Here is a 17,964-nt window from a genome sequence, read left to right as displayed (position 1 = left end):
AGCCTCCAAAGAACCAGAGGAGAAGGAGGCAAAAAGAAAACAAAGAAAGGTTCTCCAAATCCCGTGACAGTTCTGCAGGGGAAGCAGGTGACTTTACACACATTCTTGGAGGTGAAGTATTTCGTGCACGTACATCCTTTTCTCGCCATCGCACTTCCTCAAACAGGAATGCGTTCAATGTGTTGCTGTGCCTGCAGTTGCAAAACATTCCCTGCTCCTCTGCGCACATCCCTATCCGGCCGCTTAAAAAAAAAAGCAGGCCTACCTTGCCGAAACTGCCCTTGCCCAGCACCATCAGGAAGTTGAAGTCGGAGATGTGGAAGCGGTTGATGCCAAAGAACCCGCCACGCTTGGTGTCAGTGGGGCTGGGGGATGGTGATGGGATGGGGCCATGGCGAACCTTCTGCAGGGCGCACCGTGGTTCGAGGCAGGGAGGAAAGGAAAACACAGACATGGATATGCATGAGTACCACCTCCTCCTTAAGCTCAGAACAAGGGGCAGGAGAGCCGGCAATACAACTAATGCAGTATATATGCCAATAGTGGCACACTGGTTTATTTTAGTCAATATGTCCCCTGCCCCATGTTTACTCACTTTAATAATAATAATAATAATAATAATAATAATAATAATAATATATTTATTTATTCCCCAACCATCTGGCTGGGTTTCCCCAGCCACTCTGGGCAGCTTCCAACAAAACACTAACATACAATAACCTATTAAACATTAAAAGCTTCCCTAAACTGAGCTGCCTTCAGATGTCTTCTAAAAATTTGGTAGTTATTTTTCTCTTTGACATCTGGTGGGAGGGCGTTCCATAGGGCGGGTGCCACTACCGAGAAGGCCCTCTGCCTGGTTCCCTGTAACTTGGCTTCTCACAGCGAGGGAACCGCCAGAAGGCCCTCGGCGCTGGACTGTCCGGGCAGAACGATGGAGGTGGAGACGCTCCTTCAGGTATACTGGACCAAAGCCATTTAGGGCTTTAAAGGTCAGCACCAACACTTTGAATTGTGCTCGGAAATGTACTGGGAGCCAGTGTAGGTCTTTCAAGACCGGTGTTATATGGTCTCGGCGACTGCTCCCAGTCACCAGTCTATTACCTTATTACACACTCTGTGTGTTAGGAAGAGTTTGTGAAACTTGTGCAAAAGCTGTAAAGTAGCTTGGTTGCATGTGTAGTTCCTTATAAACATTTATAAAGCAGGGGTTGTGTGCAGTTTGTGGAGTGGCAGATGCATGCAACGAAGGAGGGACTTTCAATGGCTCAGGGCTTTGCATGCAGAAGGTCTCAGGTTCAACCCCAAGCAACTCCAGTTAGCGAGATCTCAGGACTGGGAAAGCATCTCTGAAACCTTGGAGAGCCACTGCCAGCTAGAATGACCCTCACTGGACCAATGGCACCTGGCACAGTGTGAGGCAGCATGCGATGTTCCAGGGTTTATCCTATATGGGAGGCCCAGGAATAGCCAGTCCTGTCTCAGAGCCTTCTGCCTTTCTTTCTTTAATCCATTTGCCCCACAAGTACTTTCTGCCTTCTGCTCATCTCCTGCAGGAGGTTCGGGGCAGTCAAAAGGAAATATTTCCTCTCTGTGCAAGTGTGGATTCAAACAGCAGCTCAGGGTGGCCACTCATAATAGAGGGTTTGTATCGACATCTGTGGCTATGAGCCATGATACAGAATGCAGTGTCCGTGTTCAGAAGTATTACGTGTGTGCGTGTGTGTGTGTAGGTAAAGGGACCCCTGACCGTTAAGTCCAGTCGTGGCTGACTCTGGGGTTGCGGCACTCATCTTGCTTTATTGGCCGAGGGAAATGGCGTACAGCTTCCGGGTCACGTGGCCATCATGACTAACCCGCTTCTGGCGAACCAGAGCAGCGCACGGAAACGCCGTTTACCTTCCCGCCGGAGCGGTACCTATTTACCTACTTGCACTTTGACATGCTTTCGAACTGCTAGGTTGGCAGGAGCTGGGACTGAACAACAGGAGCTCACCCCATCGCGGGGATTTGAACCGCCGACCTTCTGATCAGCAAGTCCTAGGCTCTGTGGTTTAACCCACAGCACCACCCACGTCCCATACATACACACACACACACACACACACACACACACACTGAGAAAAACAAGGGGGTGGCTTTCTCCTCTAGGCACCTGCTTCTGTGGTTCGACTGCTTTAACATTTCTGCTACGTTAGAGGGAGGGGGGAAAGGTGGGGGACACAGAAATAAAACAGAATTTGCATCTGCTGCCCTGACACTAAATACAGTGACTTGGGTATAAGCACCACTTTGTTGCAGAAAAGGATAATTAATTGATTGGTGTCTGCAACCATGTGCATTTATAGCCAGCTGCCCCCTATATAGAGTGCTATTAGGTTTAAAAAATAATAATAATAATAGTAATAAAAGGAAAGGATCCCCATGCCAGCCCAAGTGCAGATGCAGGGCCTGTTTGCTGCTGCCCTCAACATCAGTACCCGGAGATCCAAATCTGTGTCACTGCTTGGAGCTGCCCAGGAACGGCTCGCGCTGGGCACTGCTGGTCTTGATGGACTTTCCCCCCGTCCAAGCATAGCTGTTCCTCTTATGTTGCTTCCCTCCCACTCTATAAAGCCCTTGAAATCAGCTCCAAGACTGACTGATGTCCTTACGGGCAGCAAACGGGAAACCAACTTCACCCCCTCCCCGTCTCATTGCACCAGGAAAAAGGCAGAAGAAACTAAGGGAATCGCAGGTACCTCATAGAGCTCCAGTGGGAAGTTGCAAGCCTGGAAGACCAAAAATAAAAATAAATCAGGGTTTAAGACAGATGCACAAGTAAACTTTGCCCTATTCCTATCTCCTGGCTAGGGGTACCATTTCAGGTCAATCAGTCTGACCACCCTCCCTCTCTCCCTCCCTTGGAGTCCTAAGAGAAGAAGTGATTCAGAGGTATTCCCTCCAACCTGGTTCCTTTCATCACAGCAGTGGCCCTACCACACCACCCCCAGCTAGGGGTGTGGTTTGTGTTTGGGCTGGATATGGCACATAGTTGGCGGGGGCAGACCAGGGGGGTGCCAATCCAAGCGGGGCCGGAGAGCCACAAGGTTACCTCAAATTTCTGCAGCAGCCCACAGTTTTCTGCATCGGCCACAGGGACACTATAATATTCGCCCTCCTCCTGATTGAGCAATTTGTACCTGGGACAGCAACGCAGACAGGGACACCAGGCAGGGAGGAGGAGGAGGAGGAGGAAGATGAACAAGAGGAGGGAGTGATTGGGGAGAGAGATGGATGGGGAGGAATGCAGAAGGAAATGGAAACGGAAGAGTGGGGTGAGGGGTGGGAGGAGAAATGAGGGGTATTTGATGGATTAGATAAGATAGATAAGTAGTTAAGGTAGATTAAAATAGATAAGGTAGATAGATAAGGCAGAGAAGACAGGTAGATAGATAGACAGATTGGATTAGATAATGGAGCCATCCAGGCAAACAGATAAAAACCCAAAGAGACGCCAAGACGGACGGGGAAAGAGAAAGAAAATGAGCCAGTGGTGGTCCCCCGAGTTGCCCCATCATACTCTTCCATCTTTGCTTCTCTCCACCACCCCCCTCTGGCCCTGCTTCCCCACAGATTTCCCCTTACCAGCCTTCCACAGGAACCTTGAAAAGCTCAGACACCCCAAAGGACATGGCTCCCATGAAATCATTGCGGGTTGTCCGGTCCCAGTCCCACACCTCGATGGAGAGGCGCCGCTCCATGTCCCCCGGCTGCAGGGTGCTGGGGAGGTATAAAGAAGGTCAGAGTCTCTCTCTCTCTCTCTCTCTCTCTCTCTCTCTCTCTCTCTCACTCACACACACACACACACACACACACACACACACACACAACCCCATCAGGGCTCTGGCTTCTAGATCCTCCATCACATCCGCAGGACTTACAAAGTGAAGGTTTCATTCCACACTGGGTTGAGGGTGGATCTAACGGTCCGAGTCTTTTGCTTTGTTAGGTTCTTAGGGTCAGGGATCAGCTTGAGTTTCACATAGGGGTCCGAGAGGCCATTGGGATCCATCGGGATCAGGTTAAGGGCTTCACCAACTAACAAAGAGAAGGAGGGAGGGAGGGGGGGAAGGGGAGACACGCATATTAGCTTCCAACAGAGGATTAGCTTCCAGCAGAGTAAGTACTGGAGGAGAGGGCGAGTGGGCGGGAAGACAGACCTCCTGCGTTCCCTAGTGGGCGGAGGAAGGAGGATCCACTGGCTCCCATCCCAGGCCACCTGCTGCGGGCCAAGGAAGTTGCTGTGGCAGCAATTGCTCCCACCCTCATATGTGGCTTGTGTGCGCGTTGGGGGTGGAGAACGTGAAGGAGATAGTAGAGGGGTGGGTGAGGAAATCCCTTTCTGTCAAGAAAACTGCAGCGATGGCTTTCTCCTCACCACCTACATGCAGGGTTCCAGGAGGGGGGGGAGGGAAACTAGAGCGGGGAAGAAAGTGTGCAGAGAAAGAAGGTGTGAAAAGCAGAGGCGGGGGATGTCAAGTTCTGCAGCTAGGAATAGAACCCAGGCGTCCTGGCTCTCAGCCTCCACCAGCTCAATCAATCCCACTTGCCGCCCCAGCCACAGCCACAGCCAGGCCTCCTGCTCCCATGCTGTTCACCACCCGCCTCAACTCCAAAAGGTTTTCTTCCCTGGTGCAGGGCCCTGGGCATTTTCTTGATGTTCCAGCAGCCCCGTTATCTGGACTGGCCGTTCTTAATAGCAATGCTGTCCCTGATTGTCACTATTATCAGAGAGCCAGTGTGGTCTAGCAGGTAAAAGTGTTGAACTAGGACCTGGGAGACTGGGGTTCTAATCCCCCATCATGAACCTCACTGGGTGACCTTGAGCCAGTCACCATCTCTCAGCCTAGCCTACCTCACAGGGTTGTTGTGTGAATACAATAAAGGAGGACTATGTGCACCGCCTTGAGCTCCTTGGAGGCTACACGGGATATAGATGCAATCGATCAATCAATATATTGTATTACATTGGTATCTCGGGTTAAGTACTTAATTCGTTCCAGAGGTCCCTTCTTAACCTGAAACTGTTCTCAACCTGAAGCACCACTTTAGCTAATGGGGCCTCCTGCTGCCGCCGCGCCGCCAGAGCACGATTTCTGTTCTCATCCTGAAGCAAATTTCTTAACCTGAGGTACTATTTCTGGGTTAGCGGAGTCTGTAACCTGAAGCATATGTAACCTGAAGCGTATGTAACCCAAGGTACAAAATAAATAAATAAATAAATAGTTACATACTCGTGTTGAGCTGTGATTCTGAGGGACACAGGGAGCTGCCTTTGACTGAGTCAGACCATTGGTCCATGTGGCTCAGTATTTCCTACACTGACTGGCAGCTGACAGCTCCCCAGGGGGCAGAGGGTGTTTCCCCCCAACCCTAACTGGCTGTGCCAGGGGACTGATCCTGATAACTTCTCCAGGCAGAGCAGGTGCTTTACCACTGAGCTACCGCCCTTCCCTGTGCACAAGAACGCACATCCAAAGATTTGGCACCAAGGCAGTTTTCAATCCAAGAAGCAAACTAAGCTGAATCCTGTGATCTGTATGAATCAAGCAAACGTTGCATGAATTATGCAAATTGAGCAAGTGTGCATGCATTTGCATAATTTATTCCATCCCCGCCTGCGACGGGGAGCCAGAAAAGGCTACATGGAAGTCTGAATCATGGCTCCAGACCCCTGGAAGTCTACGACAGCCCACTTTCCTGTCTATCATTCTCAATTCACCTGACACCATTTCAGATGTATGCAGAGCAGCATGCCTGGAGTTTGTGTCTGCATCAGCTAAAATAAAAAAAAAAAAAATAAGCTTTTTAATTTGTGGCATGACAGTTTCTGTTTAAAAAGTGAGGGCTCCCTTTTAGAATATGAAGATTTCCAGTTAAAATATATCCCTGATGGCTGGTACCCACCAAAAAACAAGTAGTACTGGTGGCCCAAACTGCATCCCTCTGCAAGAGATGCAGAGAGATGAGGCTGCCTTGCCTCTCCATCAAGCTCTGCTGAAAGACCAGGAACTTCTGGCTCCCAGCCAATTTTTTCCATTCCTGCTGTTCACTACAAGATCCCTGTAACTAAGAATTAGTGCCTGGGCTTGCTTTTTCCCTACTCCCTCCCAACTCCCTTTTCCTTTTGTGTTGTGTCTCTTAGAAGGCAAGTGTAAAGGGTGGGGTTTGTCAGCCACTGTGGGAGACTTGTTCAGCTGAAGAAATGACGTTGTTATGCAGTTGTACCTCCTCCCCAACCTCTCAAGATCACTTGGGCAATGGGGCTGCCTTACATGTGTTGATGTGTCGTTAATCCCTTAAAGGCAGAATCAAGCACCCTGAACATCTCAGCTTTTATTTTAATGTTATTTAATAACAACAATTCTAGTCCTCGTCTGCTATAGCAATAAGCTTTGCACAATGGCTGTTGAAATCTCAGTCGCTATAGAAGGGCTGAGCAGGATTTTCCCTGGCCAAAGAGGAGAGCCTCTGATCTAGCTACCCCATCACATCTTGTTTGCTCCCTTAAATATGAGACAACTGAGAGCAGCATAAGAGGGAAGGAAGGGTTCTCATCCTAGTTCATCACAGGACTGGGCAAAAAGAGCTACTGCAGTTTGCCATTGAGAAGACAGAAGAGATGGAGCCAAACATTGGTTTCCTCTGAGAAGGCAATCCACAACTGGAGCATCATGCCAGAGAAAGCGTAATTCTGTATTGTTGTCACCCACCTAAGCTCCAATGAAGATGTCAACAAAGAGTCCGCTTCAGGTGAGAGCAGGCCGACCTATTCCTATTCTTCCCCACTTCCCCCAGTCACCACCATTCTCTTCTTACCAGTCACATGGATCTCGTCACTCCCAAATGTCTCAATGTGGAGCTGCAGGCGTCCCCTGCGTTCTGTGTGGTCCACACCGCACAAGCTGGGCACACAGTGGACGCAGCGCTTGTGCACATTCATCTCACAGCCTGCAGGGGGCAACAAAGGTGGGTGAGTTAAGCTAGGACCAGATAACCAGAGACAGCAAGGCTACCGTTCCCTCTGCAGCATTTAGGCTGCCCTCCTAACCCTGCTTACACGGGAGTAAGCTCCATTTAATTCAATAGGACTTACTTCTGAGCAGACATAGGAGTGTCCAGGCAACTAACTGGTTAGTTGTTCTTTTAAAAACAAACAACAGAAAAACCAACAACTTCCAATTCACTACAATTGTGTTTTATTAATTCAACAGATTTTTAAGAAATGTTTTGATATAGGATACACAATATACTTGGCTTACATAAAACTGGGCAATTTCAATGTATAGATGATGGTGATGATGATGATGATGAAAATTTCATCCATTTGGCAGTTTCACGTGCATGAATTCGCAAACTTCACAAGAGCCTGTCCATGTATGCTCAGGACAATCTGTAGGTGCTACCTTGCGATAGTGATGTGTGCAAAACTCCATCAGATTCCTCTTACTCCAAATATAAATGTGGGTATCAATTCAGCTGTTGTTAATAATGACTAGCTCCCACTGAAATCCATGAAGCTTAATTTAGTGGTTAAGCTAGACCTAAGAGGGACGCGGGTGGCACTGTGGTCCAAACCACTGAGCCTAGGGCTTGCCAATCAGAAGGTCACCAGAAGCGGCTTAGTCATGCTGGACACATGACCTGGAAGTTGTCTGCGGACAAACGCCGGCTCCCTCGGCCTATAGAGCGAGATGAGAACCGCAACCCCAGAGTCATCTGCGACTGGACCTAACGGTCAGGGGTACCTTTACCTTTAAGCTAGACCTACACATGCAGAAGACGAAGATGGGATAGGAGGAAGCTAGTCCATATGGGTGCATGGGACACTTCCCTCCGCCTGCCTGTCTGCCTGCCTTCTTTCTTATAACTGGTTTAAGAGGTTATAATTTCAGTACAGTGGTACCTCAGGTTAAGTACTTAATTCGTTCTGGAGGTCCATTCTTAACCTGAAACTGTTCTTAACCTGAAGCACCACTTTACCTAATGGGGTCTCCTGCTGCTGCTGCGCTGCCGGAGCACGATTTCTGTTCTCAACCTGAAGCAAAGTTCTTAACCCGAGGTACTATTTCTGGGTTAGAGGAGTCTGTAACCTGAAGCGTATGTAACCCGAGGTACCACTGTACTTCCCTTGTAGAGCAGAGAGGAGGAGAACAACACTGCCTGTCATTGCCTCTAGCTCCACCTGCTGGTGGTCTCTTTGCCTTCCAACCTACCAATCCCCACGGGGATCAGTCCACACTGGGTGGGAATGATGTGATATAACAGCCTATAATACCAATTCAGGCCGCAGACGGGGGAATCTCTCCTAGGTTTTCTGACTGGGGATTGTTTACTTGAGGAAATCTCCCTCCTGCTATCTTCCTAAGAGGCGCAGTCTATTTTCTTTCATCTCAGGGCACCATCATCTTGTCCTGCTGCATAAGTAGATCCAGCCTCAATCATAGCTAATTTTCACTACACTGAGGCCATGGATAATACACCCTCTGCCTTATCGGTCCACTTTGTAAGACTAGCTGATGTGTATGCATGGGCGTAGCCAAGGAGGGGCAGAGAGGGGCAACCGACCCCCAATCAATAAAAATCAATAAAAATACATAGCTGAGGTTCTGCCACCCCCACCAAAAGCCCTGCCCCCCCAACAAAAATCCTGCCTACGCCCATGCATGTATGGACCACTTCTCCTAAGTCATTGAAAAGATGGACATATGCAACCTCAGCCACTGTTGAGGCAACCCTGGGACATAGTCTTAACAGTAGTGGCACAACAACTACCTCCACATTGCAGATGTAGAGCAGAGGTTGAAGAATACCACCTTACCTACCCAGTGCATGATGGAGCTAATTCTGAACTGAGGATTTCCTGTTCATAGCACACACTCTTAACCCCCACGCCACAACAGACCTCTGACAAAAGAGGCTTTTGCTCTGGAGAGCCCATGACACAGTTAGCCTTTACAGCACCACAGGACTGATTTATTTCTTTTTTGCGGAAGGCAAATGGTTACTCACAGGTGCATTTCATTCCCTGGTGCACCAGCCCATAGAGGAGCGAGCCGCAGTGATCACAGAAGGTTGGGCTGCTGTAGCTGTGAATTTTGAACTTGTGCTTGTTCCGAGGATCCTGTCAAAGGGGAAAGGCACAGAAGCACAGCATCTATGACGAAGGGAACCTACACATGATTCTCTAAAACACTTGCGTCTTTTGTCCTAGTTCCATCCCTACCAACCCCACCCGTAAAAACCTCTGGCATGCAGGTTGTTAGGGGAGACTCAGCCCCCCCCCACCGCCTTTTAGAGGTTGGAAATGAGAATGCACAGTTGTTAAGAAGCACGTGGAAGACAAAAGGTATGGCTTGGAATGTGAATGTGCAGTTTGTGTGCAAGTGAAAAGGACACTTTATGAGAGTGCTCATGGAGTGGAAACAAGTACATGAGAAAAAGGGGGTGCGCAATGTACAGTGTGACACCCAGGGTAGCACTAGAAGCTGCAAGTATTACCGCATTTTTCGCTCTATAAGATGCACTTTTTCCCTCCTAAAAAGTGAGGGGAAATGTGTGTGCGTCTTATGGAACAAATGCAGGCTGCGCAGCTATCCCAGAAGCCAGAAGAGCAAGAGGGATCGCTGCGCAGCAATCCCTCTTGCTGTTCTGGCTTCTGGGATTCAGAATATATATTTTTTCTTGTTTTCCTCCTCCAAAAACTAGGTGCGTCTTATGGTCTGGTGAGTCTTGTAGAGTGAAAAATACGGTATTTTTCCTTTTACTCCAATATCAGCCCAGTGGCTGGGGCAACCCAGCCACATGGACAGAGTATAAATAACAAAATAATAATAATAATAATAATAATAATAATAATAATAATAATAATAATAATCCATGTTGGAAGGGCAATCAAGATCAGAGTCATGGTGTATGGAGGGCTTAACCTCATCTTTCCTCTCCCTACAAAGGTACAATTCATCCCAGGAGGGAAGCTCACCTTGAAGCTCCCCTCCCAGATGTAATAGCAACTCGGGAGGATTTTAATTGGGACCATATCACAAAAGGTAAAGGTTAACCTCATGAACAGCGGCTATTTAAATGGTGGGGGTGAACATGTTGGGAATGCATGTTGCTCCCAGTGACACATTTAGCATCATGTGTAGTTTGGCCCTAAGAGCCTTTAAAAATAAATGCTAGGGATTGATTCTGGGACCTCAAATATAGATGCTACATGTCCTCCTACCACACAATTATGGATTATGAACATGAATTGGGGGTCTACGGGTGTGGATTTCCATGACTATTCTATGAATATGTACACAGTACATTCCACAAGCATGTAGCACTGCTTAGATATTTCAGTAAATGTGGTATATAAATAGCTGCAATAAATAAACAAATAGGTGTGCATGATAGCACAAAAACATACTCAACATTCGGAGCACAATTGGGGTGGCAGAAACACGTAATTTCAAACAAAACCACATAGTACTAAACGCTAGATTTTTAAAGACGTGTGCTTAACAACTCTGCCTTTAGGGCCTGGGTGCCACCAATGTATCTTCTTCTCCCGTAAGAACATGCAGGTCTGGGCATGCATGTTGCAAGCTTGGATGCAAGTGAAGTTGCATGACACATGCCTCAGTGCATGGAACTGAGAAGGCACTCAGGGGACAGGTAGTTCTGTGCGAAGCAGTTCTGCAAGGCAATTTGTTTGCAGTTGAAGGAGCGAGTCAGGCAAGCCCTCCCATCCTTCCTTATTCCTTCCCTGGGATTTCCAGGCCAAGGACAACAGAAATGGGACAGTGTCAGCCTCATGAAGACATCCACTCCCCACTCCCCCTCTCTGCAATATAAATAGCAAGGAAACCGGGACGCTCACCTGGAGTGGAGGAGTGAGGCCTGAAGTCCTGGCTGCCAAGCCCTCCCCACAGTACTCTGCCCACCAAAGTCACGGAAACAGAAGTGGTTAGCTTATCCATTTCCCCCACCAACCCAATTTTTATCCCCCCCCCCCCCGGAAATCCCCATCAATTTTGGAGGCAGCAGCAAAAAGAGTTATAAGTAGCCACTTATAATTTGACAATATGAAGGGGTTCACTTACATCTGTCTGGGGTCCTTTCCCAGCTCCTGGGCACTCAAAAGTGACAAATTCATGACACCTCTTGTGCAAGACAAAGCTGCACACTAAGAAAGGGGACGGAGAAAGAGAGAAAAGTTTACTGGGGAAAGGGGGGGTTGGATTAAGTGCTGAGTAGAAAGGGGGGTGGGAATAAATCTTTGTTGTTCTTTATTGGAGGAAACTGCGTCACGAAACCATACATGACCCAGGTGTCTAGCAGCACAAAAACATGACCATGTGACGTTACCGTATGCTGAGGCAGGCCATTGGTCCTTCATTCCAGGTTGCATACAAACCACAATTAAAGCACATGACCATAGCTGTCAACGTTTCCCCTTTTTTTAAGGGAAATTCCCTTATTCCGAATAGGATTCCTCGCAAGAAAAGGGAAAAGTTGACAGCTGTGCACATGACTTCACCTCCCCCCAAAGAATCCTGGGAGCTGTAGTTTTGCTTTGCATTTTGAATTGTGATGGGTAAGCTACCATTCCCATGGTTCTTTGGGGGAAGTCATGGGTTTTAAGTGAATGGGTTTTAAGTACACAGCCCCTGTGTTATCTATTCTGGCTGGCAGCAGCTGGCTAGAGTCCCTTTCCTATCCCTGCTACTTGATCATTAAAGACAAAACAAAGCCTGGACTGAACGCGAGGCCTTTTGCTCGCAAAACATAAGGCCTACCACTGAGCTATGGGATCTCCTCCCGGCGCTGGAACTTAGTACTCTGTGTTTAATGCTGTGGAGAAAACTATCACCTCACTGGCTTCTGGTACTGGCTATGGCAGATTAGAATCTTTTCTTCCCCTATCCGCTTTCACTGAACTGGTGAAGGCAGGGAGGGCGGATCCTAACCTTTTACCACCTCTATGTTAGTATGCCAGGCTGCCTAAATGGGCTAATATTAATATGTGCTAATTGATCTCGACTTTGTACTCATGGGCTTTCCATTAAAGCCAAGTAGTGGGCTTTCTGGGGGGAGAGGAGAGACTGGATATTTATTAGTCTGCAAATGCAGGTGCAGGGTGAGGGGGTGACTTTTCTCTCCTTTCCTCCCCCCCCCCCCCACGCCTTCAGCATCTTCAGGCCTGAGATTTGGAAGATGGGTCTCCATGGCAACAGGCGGGGGACGAATCCACAAGTACCCGCACACAGCGGGGGAGGGGGATCGGACGGAGTCAGAGGAAGGGGGCAGGGAAGACATTTGCTCAGACACACACACACACACACACACACACACACACACACACACACCATCCTCCGCCCCCTCCCCACAATAGAGTTGTCCCTGTTTCATTTGCAGATGGGCCGAGTTAACAGGCAAACAGAAGGGGATCGTGTGCAGTCCAGCCGCTGAAACCTTTGCATGCTATTTCCTGTTCATCTTTAAGATGCCATTGTTGTTCTGCTGCTATTTCCTGCGTATCCAGCCACTGTAAAATACACAAGGGCAGCCCAAGCCCATGACCTTCTAGTCAGTTGGCAACCCCTATCCCTGATCCATATCCCTTGCTCACTCACTTTTGTCAGTGCCTTGGGTTCCCATGGCAACGGATTTCCCAACTGAGCCATTGCCCTGTGTGTGTGTGTGATGTCCAGCGTACATAAGGGGAATTACAACATGAAGTGGAGGTGGTGGGTGCTGAGACCTAGAATACCTAAGGGTGGGTGGGGTGGGAAGGGGCAGGAATGTTACCCAGAGGGCTATGATGGAGCATGCCTGCAGCCAGACTTCCTAAATTCTCCAGGAAAGGATTGGCGGCTGATGAGCTAAGAGGGCAAATTGGGTGCGGGAACGAGGATGTTTGGGTCCTCTCAGCTGGGCAAAGGGATGCATAGTTGGAAAAGCAGGATATGATATGGGACATCAGTTGATTGGCAGGTGTTGACAGAGCTGGCAAGTGAGGAGGGGGGTTGCTTAGCAGCTGTAGTGTGGTTTCTTAGCAACCGGCAGGTCTGGACACAGAGAGCTGAAGATGTGTTTTGCAGAATGTAATAAAGTTGCGGGGCGGGGGGGGGGCGGTTAGGGGGGGAGGCAGGCAGGCGGAGATCCTTAGGCCTCCCTGGGGTAGGGAAACCTGAACCCAGAAATCGCACTGTGGAAAGAAGCAGCACGGGGAAGCCATAAATATTAAACTGGACGGGAGCTGACATGAATGTTTGTGAAAGGCAGGGTAGGGGCATCTCCAGGTGTTAAGTGCTGGCTTGCCAGCATGACTCTTCTTCACAAGTGCAACTGGTAGAGGAGGAAATTCCAGACAAACATAGGAGCCTGTGAAAATGTGCAGGGATGGGAGGCCCGAAATGTATGTTCATGGGAGAATTTCTGCACGTGCTCACATGCATGAGGGCGAACATCAGAGAGGGGGCTTGGAGACCTGCGGAGAAAGGTGTCTGTGGGGGGGGCCACGCATCTCACAGCAAGCGAAAGGGCATGAGCACATGGCAGAGCATGTGCATTTACATTTTCATTGGGTGTGCAGTAGAGCACATCCGTGCTGTCTAATTAAGCACAATTGTGTCCACGGCCCAGTTCACATGTCATGACGGGGCCTAAAAGGGCTCTTTCCCCTGCTGACACTTTTGTCTGAACCAGGAATCGTCTGTTTTGCTCCAACGAACCACAGTCAGTATGCCAAGAACAAATCTCGTCGATAGGTTGTGGTTTGTTGGCAGTGAAACAAGACGCAGTCCCTGGTTAAGACATAACGCTAAGCCAGGGCTCGTGAATTTCTTTCTTCCGTATGCTCGCAGGGAGGAGCAAAACAGACCAGAAAGGCACAACCCAGTAAGCAATTAACTTATGTTTTTCTGTGACATGTGAGCAAGGCCTATGGATAAATGAGGACCTAACTGCACATGGCATGTGTTGTTTATCGTTTTGGCTTTTTACTTATTTTGCAAAAAAAAAACCCGCAGGATGTGGTTTTTCATAGAAGCCTGAAGGATATGGGTTACCAACCACTTACCCTCCAGTTTGTCTGCTGAAGGGGGAAAAAAACATTCCACAAGCTGCTTCCCCTACTCCCAGCAGAGGAAAATTTATAGGTGACTTTATATTTTCCCCTGTGGGATGAAAACCAAATTGTGTGTGGTTTTCCACAGGAAGATACTGGAGGATAAAGGGATAAGGAGCCACTCTCCTCTTCTGGTCTTTAGTGGAAGGCTGCATACTTCACAGTGCTGGAGAGCTGGTGTGATCAAATAGTGGCTAGAGTGCGTGATCCCACTGAGCTATGAAGCCCACTGGGTGACCATAAACCAGTAACTCTGTATTCGATTGTGTTTATATTATCATTTACTCTTCCTCCAGTGCAGTCTCACCACAGGCTTTTGAATCTGTGTATACGCACAATGTTACCCACAATGCAGAGCTATTCTGTACTTCCTTGAGAAAGACTGCTGCTTTGAAGCCACATTCACTTCACAGTGAAACTGAGGTGTGTACACTTGAGGCAGCCATTGCACATGGGCAGATGGCAGCTTCATGAATATGAGTCAGAGGAGTTGCAGGGGCTTGCAGGGGCAGGGAAAGCAAATAGGTCATCGGGTGCAGACATCTGGTGTGTACGACAGCATACAAATGCAACTCTTGAAGCAAAGGGGTGGTGGTGGAGACAGATGATCTTGCTGCATTGTCAGCCATTAACATGTACATGGCCTGAGTCTACCCTGTGTTGTGAGATTTTCGTCAGAATAAAGCGGAGAGGGAACCATGTATGCAGTCCTAAGCTTTTTGGAGAAGGAGACATAGATAAAAATGTAGTCAATAAATGTATATATGTATTTAAAATCAGGGGAGTAGGGAGTTGCAAGGTAACCACATATGGCAGTTTCATACGGAGGTTGATCCGAAGAATTAGTGCAACATCATAGATTATAATTTCCTATACAAAAAAAAGTCCCATGGACTGCAAGAAGATCAAACCTCTCCATTCTTAAGGAAATCAGCCCTGAGTGCTCACTGGAAGGACAGATCCTGAAGCTGAGGCGCCAATACTTTGGCCACCTCATGAGAAGAGAAGACTCCCTGGGAAAGACCCTGGTGTTGGGAAAGATGGAGGGCACAAGGAGGAGGGGACAACAGAGGATGAGATGGTTGGACAGTGTTCTTGAAGCCACTAACATGAATTTGACCAAACTGCAGGAGGCAGTGGATGACAGGAGTGCCTGGCGTGCTCTGGTCCATGGGGTCACGAAGAGTCGGACATGACTAAACAACAACAACATGCAAAAAACAACAACAACAAACCACCATTTCTATATAGGGGGAAAATGTGTATACAGTAATGGCATAAAGCGCAGGGTTTGTTTCTGGGGGCGTGTGCAGGGGGGATTCTGAAATGAACACACACAGTGGAAGAAAACACTCCTGATAAATGCACAAAATGTGAAGTGGATACACACAACTCCAAACATACTTTGAACATGTTTTGAGTTGTGGTGGATTTTGTTGGCCCTCCAAACATACCGAAACCAATGTAGGTAGGATCTTCTAAGTATGAGGTGGAGATTTATGGCTAACTTTACAAGTATCTTGGTGGACGGTGTAATTGCCATCTTCCACACTCCTGTGCATATGTATACTGGCATACACATACACACACACTCCTGACCGTGGTGGGGGCAGAGCACAAGGAAGCTGGAGGCAGGTGCAAATGTGAAGGTAAATTTGGACTGAAGTGTCAGGTACAAGGGGAGCGGAAGAGACAGAAGTGTATATAAAATACAAGAAGAGAGAGAGAAGTCACAGCCCTAAAATAGACGGAGAAATCTAGTTCAGCGAAACAATAAAACCTGGCTCAGGGGCCATGTGTGTGTGAACTGCCTGATTAAAAAGGGAATTAGGGAAATTAGAAGCAACCCAGCCCAGCACCCACACAAATCCAGCTCTCCCTTCCTACTAAGAGCCTGTGAGTCCTGAATCCCAGCTCTTCTGTCCCCTACATGCCAGCCTGTACTCCACAGGAAGTTACTCTTCTCCCAAAGAACCCAGGTGCCCTGGCTCTTATTTAAAAACTTCCCTAAACAGGGCTGCCTTCAGATGTCTTCTAAATGTCATATAGTTTATGTCATTATAGTTTATGTTAAACTATATGTCATATAGTTTATTTCTTTGACATCTGATGGGAGGGCATTCCACAGGGCGGGTGCCACTACCGAGAAGGCCCTCTGCCTGGTTCCCTGTAACTTCGCTTCTTGCAGTGAGGGAACCGCCAGAAGGCCCTCGGTACTGGACCTCAGTGTCCGGGCTGAACAATGGGGGTGGAGACACTCCTTCAGGTATACTGGGTGAATCCTGCCCTTTGTTCCCAGCTTTCCTGTTCCAACTAGATCTGCTGCTTTGTCTTCCCACAGAGGTTCTGTAAATTGAAAAGCTACCCAACAGAAACAAATTCAACTGGTGTATCTTCTCCCTAACTCCATGTCACAAGAACACTGTTCCTGTTACGATCTGTTGTAAAAGTCATGGAACCGCCATCAAGAAGAAAGATTTCAAGTTACAGCAGCCCTTTTCCCCCAAGAGCAAACTCCTGACCCAGAATTTGTCTTTATGCACATACAAACTGAGTGGAGAGAATGCCTCTGAGGTACATGCAGAGTGCCCTTCTTCCCTGAACACTGACGTGCTACAAGCAATCCACCACATTATCTGGGCTGAGGGATGAATGTGGCTTCCGCTCCCGCAACCTCTCTTTTATAAAATTGCAATTCCTTCCCCGCTGTGACCCTGCTGGGGTGCTTCATATGCCTGATTGTGCTTTCACAACATGTGGTGCTCTCCTCATGAAAGGAGGACCAACCCAGAGAGGAAAGCCAAAAAAAAGTTCTTACCTAAGCACTGGAGCCCCTGCTTTCCAATCCCCCTGCATAGAAAGTTAAAATAAAAAGAAGGAAGAAAAGAAACAGGTTGTTAGCTCACACAAAGCGTAGGACGCCAGCTTTAAGGAGCACTCTGCTAGCAAATCCCTTAGATGTGACTTTAGCAGCACATTCATGTGCCAGGGAGAGGTGGGGGATAAGACAGACTTATAGGAAGGGAGTCATGCTGAGTGGTTAGAATGCCAGAAAGCAGTGTGGATTTCAAAAATGCAAAGTCTCTTGTACCCATACAAGTTAGGGTTGCCATACATCTTAGACTCGGGGGGGGGGGGCTCAACATTTTTGGGGTCTTCCTAAAAAAAGGGGTGTCCTGGTTTATACTTTTTGAAATATGGCAACCCTAATACAAATTTATGTCCATTAACTGGATAATTTAACCTACAATAACAATAATCCTCCTGGTTACATACTCATAATCCCTAGCATGGGTTACAATCTCCATAAGCAGAGGGTGGGAACAGAATCCTCCATTCTATTACACTGACGATAATTATCGCTGGGTGACTGAAAGCACAATCCGATGAATTTTACTTACCAGTAGTCCCACTGTGTTTGGGCGGGGGGCATACTCCCAGGTAAGTGTGTGCAGGATTGCAGCCTCCGTGCATTATTATTTATTAAATTTATCAATCACTTCTCTCTCTCTCTCTCTCTCTCTCTCTCTCTCTCTCTCTCTCTCTCTCTTAATCAAAAAGTAACTCAAAGCTACACTTAACAGAAAAGTAACACATACATTAAAACCAGCATAAAACTAAAACAAAATGAAATATAAAACTCATTTGTATTTTTAAAATAAACTAATTTCAGCCAGTGAAGGAGGCTGCAGATGATTAAAAGCAAACAACCTGGCGAAAGAGAAATCTCCCCCTCCCCTTGTGCCTAAAGATAAGTAGCGACGGCACCGGGCATGCCTCCCTGGGAGAGTGTTCTGTAAGTG

The 17,964-nt window shown here is 47.9% G+C and overlaps 1 protein-coding gene across 1 annotated transcript in view; it reads right to left on the bottom strand.

Annotated features, from left to right (window-relative positions):
- Nucleotides 1-17,964, bottom strand: part of PRKCG (protein kinase C gamma) — a 52,895-nt gene that overhangs the window by 13,946 nt on the left and 20,985 nt on the right. The window contains exons 2-10 of the mRNA XM_028702277.2: nucleotides 16,980-17,011; nucleotides 11,133-11,215; nucleotides 9,055-9,166; nucleotides 6,862-6,993; nucleotides 3,924-4,080; nucleotides 3,628-3,762; nucleotides 3,095-3,182; nucleotides 2,742-2,771; nucleotides 266-403 (exon numbers count right to left, since the gene is read on the bottom strand). Coding sequence (XP_028558110.2) covers nucleotides 266-403; nucleotides 2,742-2,771; nucleotides 3,095-3,182; nucleotides 3,628-3,762; nucleotides 3,924-4,080; nucleotides 6,862-6,993; nucleotides 9,055-9,166; nucleotides 11,133-11,215; nucleotides 16,980-17,011 — 907 coding nt within the window. The remainder of the gene's footprint in view (nucleotides 1-265; nucleotides 404-2,741; nucleotides 2,772-3,094; nucleotides 3,183-3,627; nucleotides 3,763-3,923; nucleotides 4,081-6,861; nucleotides 6,994-9,054; nucleotides 9,167-11,132; nucleotides 11,216-16,979; nucleotides 17,012-17,964) is intronic.

The sequence above is a fragment of the Podarcis muralis genome, chromosome 13, assembly GCF_964188315.1.
Source record: "Podarcis muralis chromosome 13, rPodMur119.hap1.1, whole genome shotgun sequence".
NCBI lineage: Eukaryota > Metazoa > Chordata > Lepidosauria > Squamata > Lacertidae > Podarcis > Podarcis muralis.
This window is presented reverse-complemented; position numbering and strand designations above follow the sequence as displayed.